The 2,806-nt window shown below is 40.7% G+C and overlaps 1 protein-coding gene across 1 annotated transcript; it reads right to left on the bottom strand.

Moving 5' to 3' along the window:
* Positions 1-552: 552 nt before the first annotated feature.
* On the bottom strand, positions 553-1,497 carry LOC114099823 (olfactory receptor 5B12). Its single transcript, XM_027944335.2, has one exon. It carries the CDS (start codon positions 1,495-1,497, stop codon positions 553-555), a length of 945 nt encoding a protein of 314 aa, XP_027800136.2.
* Positions 1,498-2,806: the final 1,309 nt, after the last annotated feature.

The following is a 2,806-nucleotide window of genomic DNA, read 5'->3' on the forward strand; positions in this document are numbered from 1 at the left end:
CAAAACAAGTCTCAACAAGTTTTTAAAAAGCAGAATCATCTCCAATGCAATAAACCCAGATATTAACAAGAAACTTTGGGAACTATACAAATACTCCTGAACAGCCAATGGATCAAGAAGAAACTTAAAAATTTCTTGATAGAAAGGAAAATGGAAACACCACCTCCATAAACCTATGCAATACAATAAGAGGGAAGTGTATAGCCCCGAATGATGTCAAATTAACTATCATTGATGTCAAATTAACTATCTGTATATGTTTTGAACAAATTTCTCCATCTGTAGGTGTGCACTACATGAAAATATGAAAATATGCGTTCCCAGTGCTTATATGTACTCATGAGTGTCCACGCACATGTGGAAGTTTGGATAAGAAAGTTTACTGAAAAGACTTTAAATAATAATTTTGTGTTGCTGTGTGATTCTTTCTAACCTATTATTTTGGGCCTCATATTTATTAAAAATAAATTAGAAATATGTGGACTGGATAAGCAAATATTTTTTCCATACATTTGAGGTCGATGATTTAGTGTTATTACAAATGCTACACAACTAAATTATGAGTCCCATAGAAGATTTTGCCTTGCCCACAGCCTTCTTGAAGGCACTCTTGACCTCTTTGTTCCTCAGGCTGTAGACCAGTGGGTTGAGCATAGGGATGACCATGGTGTAGAACACAGACGCCATTTTGTCAGTGCCCATGGAGTGACTGGAGCTGGGCTGTAAGTACATGAAGATGCCTGACCCGTAGAAGATGGTGACTGCAGTGAGGTGGGAACCACATGTGGAAAAGGCCTTCTGGCGTCCTTCAGATGAGCGCATCCTCAGGATGGTGATAAATATAAACAGGTAGGAGACTGAGATGACCAAGACAGAGAAGAGGACATTGAAACCCACCACAAAGAAAATAACCATCTCACTGATATAGCTGTCTGAGCATGAGAGAGCCAGGAGAGGAGGTGCATCACAGAAAAAGTGATCAACCACATTGGCCCTGCAGAAAGAGAGTCTGAAAATGTTCCCAGTGTGGATGGAGGCATTCACAAAACCACAGATGTAGGAGCCCACGGTCAGACGAGTACAGGCAGCTGTGGTCATGGTGGTGGTGTAGCGCAGGGGTCTACACACGGCTGCATAGCGGTCATAAGCCATGGCGGCCAACAGGAAGCTTTCTGTAGTGATAAAGCCAACAAAGAAGAAGAACTGGGTGAGACAAGCATTGTAGGACATGGTTTTGTCTCCTGTGAGGAGACCCACCATGACTTTGGGAGTGACAGCTGAAGAATACCCAAAGTCCACCAGGGACAGGTTACTGAGGAAAAAGTACATGGGAGTGTGGAGATGGGAGTCCAGCAGGATCAGCACGGTCATTCCCAGGTTCCCAACCAGGGTGCTGAGGTAGATAAGGAGGAAGAGGATGAAGAGTGGGATCTGCAGTTCTGGGTCATCTGTTAGCCCCACCAGGATGAACTCAGTCACCTCTGTACTGTTCTCCATTGGGAGTCATGAGGCTGCCCTGTAGCAGTGAGAAAGGAGAGTCAGAATGACAAAGGAAAGCAGGACTGTGCTGAGCTCCCTCAGCAGGTCCCCAGTTTTGCAACACCTGGTTCCCATGTCTGAAGCATGCCTTGACAACAGAAGGCAGCTGTCCATTAACAGCTGATCACACAGTGTCCTTCATGAAAGGATTTTGTGGGTAATATATTGCCGTTTCTTAGCTTCATGGATGACTGCACTAAGTAAGGTGCCAGCAAGAAAAGACTTTTCTAAGATCATCAGATTACTGGAAATGGTCAAACTCTTTATGCAAACTTTCCAAAATAAATACAAATTGTTTGTTTCGCTAAAGTATAATAACTATTTTCTCAGTCTATTCAGGTTGATTTAACAAAATACCATAAAGTAGAGAGCTTCTATTTGTTTTCCTGCTTCTTTATTTTGTTTTTCTTTGTTTGTGGTTCTGGACATCACACCAGGGACTAGTACATGCTGGGCAAACTCTCCACCACTATGGTGACTTTTCTGTTCGTCCTCCTGTGGAGGAGGAGGATAGCTAGCTCTCTGAGGTCTCTTAACGAGGGATCTCCAATCTCAATCACAAAAGCTCTCCGATCCAATCACAAGAGTTCTTCTCTCAGTACTTAATCTAAGGATCCCACACTGAGATATCATTAGCTTGGGGGTTAGCTATTCAACATATGAATTTTGGCATTTAGTAATATTACTTTGGCACTTTGTAAAATTAATGTGATTTCACTCTGACTTAACTTTTTTTTTTTTTCAGTAGAGCATTTTATGAGCCTGAAAGATAGTTAAGTGAAACATCCTTCACCTAGAATAATCTCATGGTATAGTATGGGACATAGGACATGTAATTTATGTCCAGGAATAATGACATTTACAAAATAAAGAGTTATTAACTTTGTCCCTTTAAGCAGTTTTTAACATTCCCATGCAGATATTCTTGATCTTGAGCCTTACACATAGCTCCAGATCCGGAACATAGAAGTTGGGATTAACTGTGAATTAAGCGCTTGTAGATAAGACATACTGAGCATTTGCTATGTTCTTTATCACCAAATAGAGGCTGTAACACTATTCCTCAGATAACCTTCACACATCATGTGCAATATTATTTCCATTCCATTGATGCTGAAACTGAAATTGACTGACATTTAGTTACATGCTAAGAGCTGAAGGAAATAGCGGAGGTGAGATTTGAAGCCAAGTTACTCTGATCTAAATCCTTAGCTCTTTATAATGAAGGAATATTATTTTGTTTTTACTTTTAATATAAATTTGTCAT

This window comes from Marmota flaviventris, chromosome 9 (assembly GCF_047511675.1).
Source record: "Marmota flaviventris isolate mMarFla1 chromosome 9, mMarFla1.hap1, whole genome shotgun sequence".
In the NCBI taxonomy this organism is placed as follows: domain Eukaryota; kingdom Metazoa; phylum Chordata; class Mammalia; order Rodentia; family Sciuridae; genus Marmota; species Marmota flaviventris.

Bases quoted from the DNA above. Each gene is read 5' to 3' on its own strand.
- LOC114099823 (XM_027944335.2), bottom strand. From the start codon at position 1,497: ATGGAGAACAGTACAGAGGTGACTGAGTTCATCCTGGTGGGGCTAACA.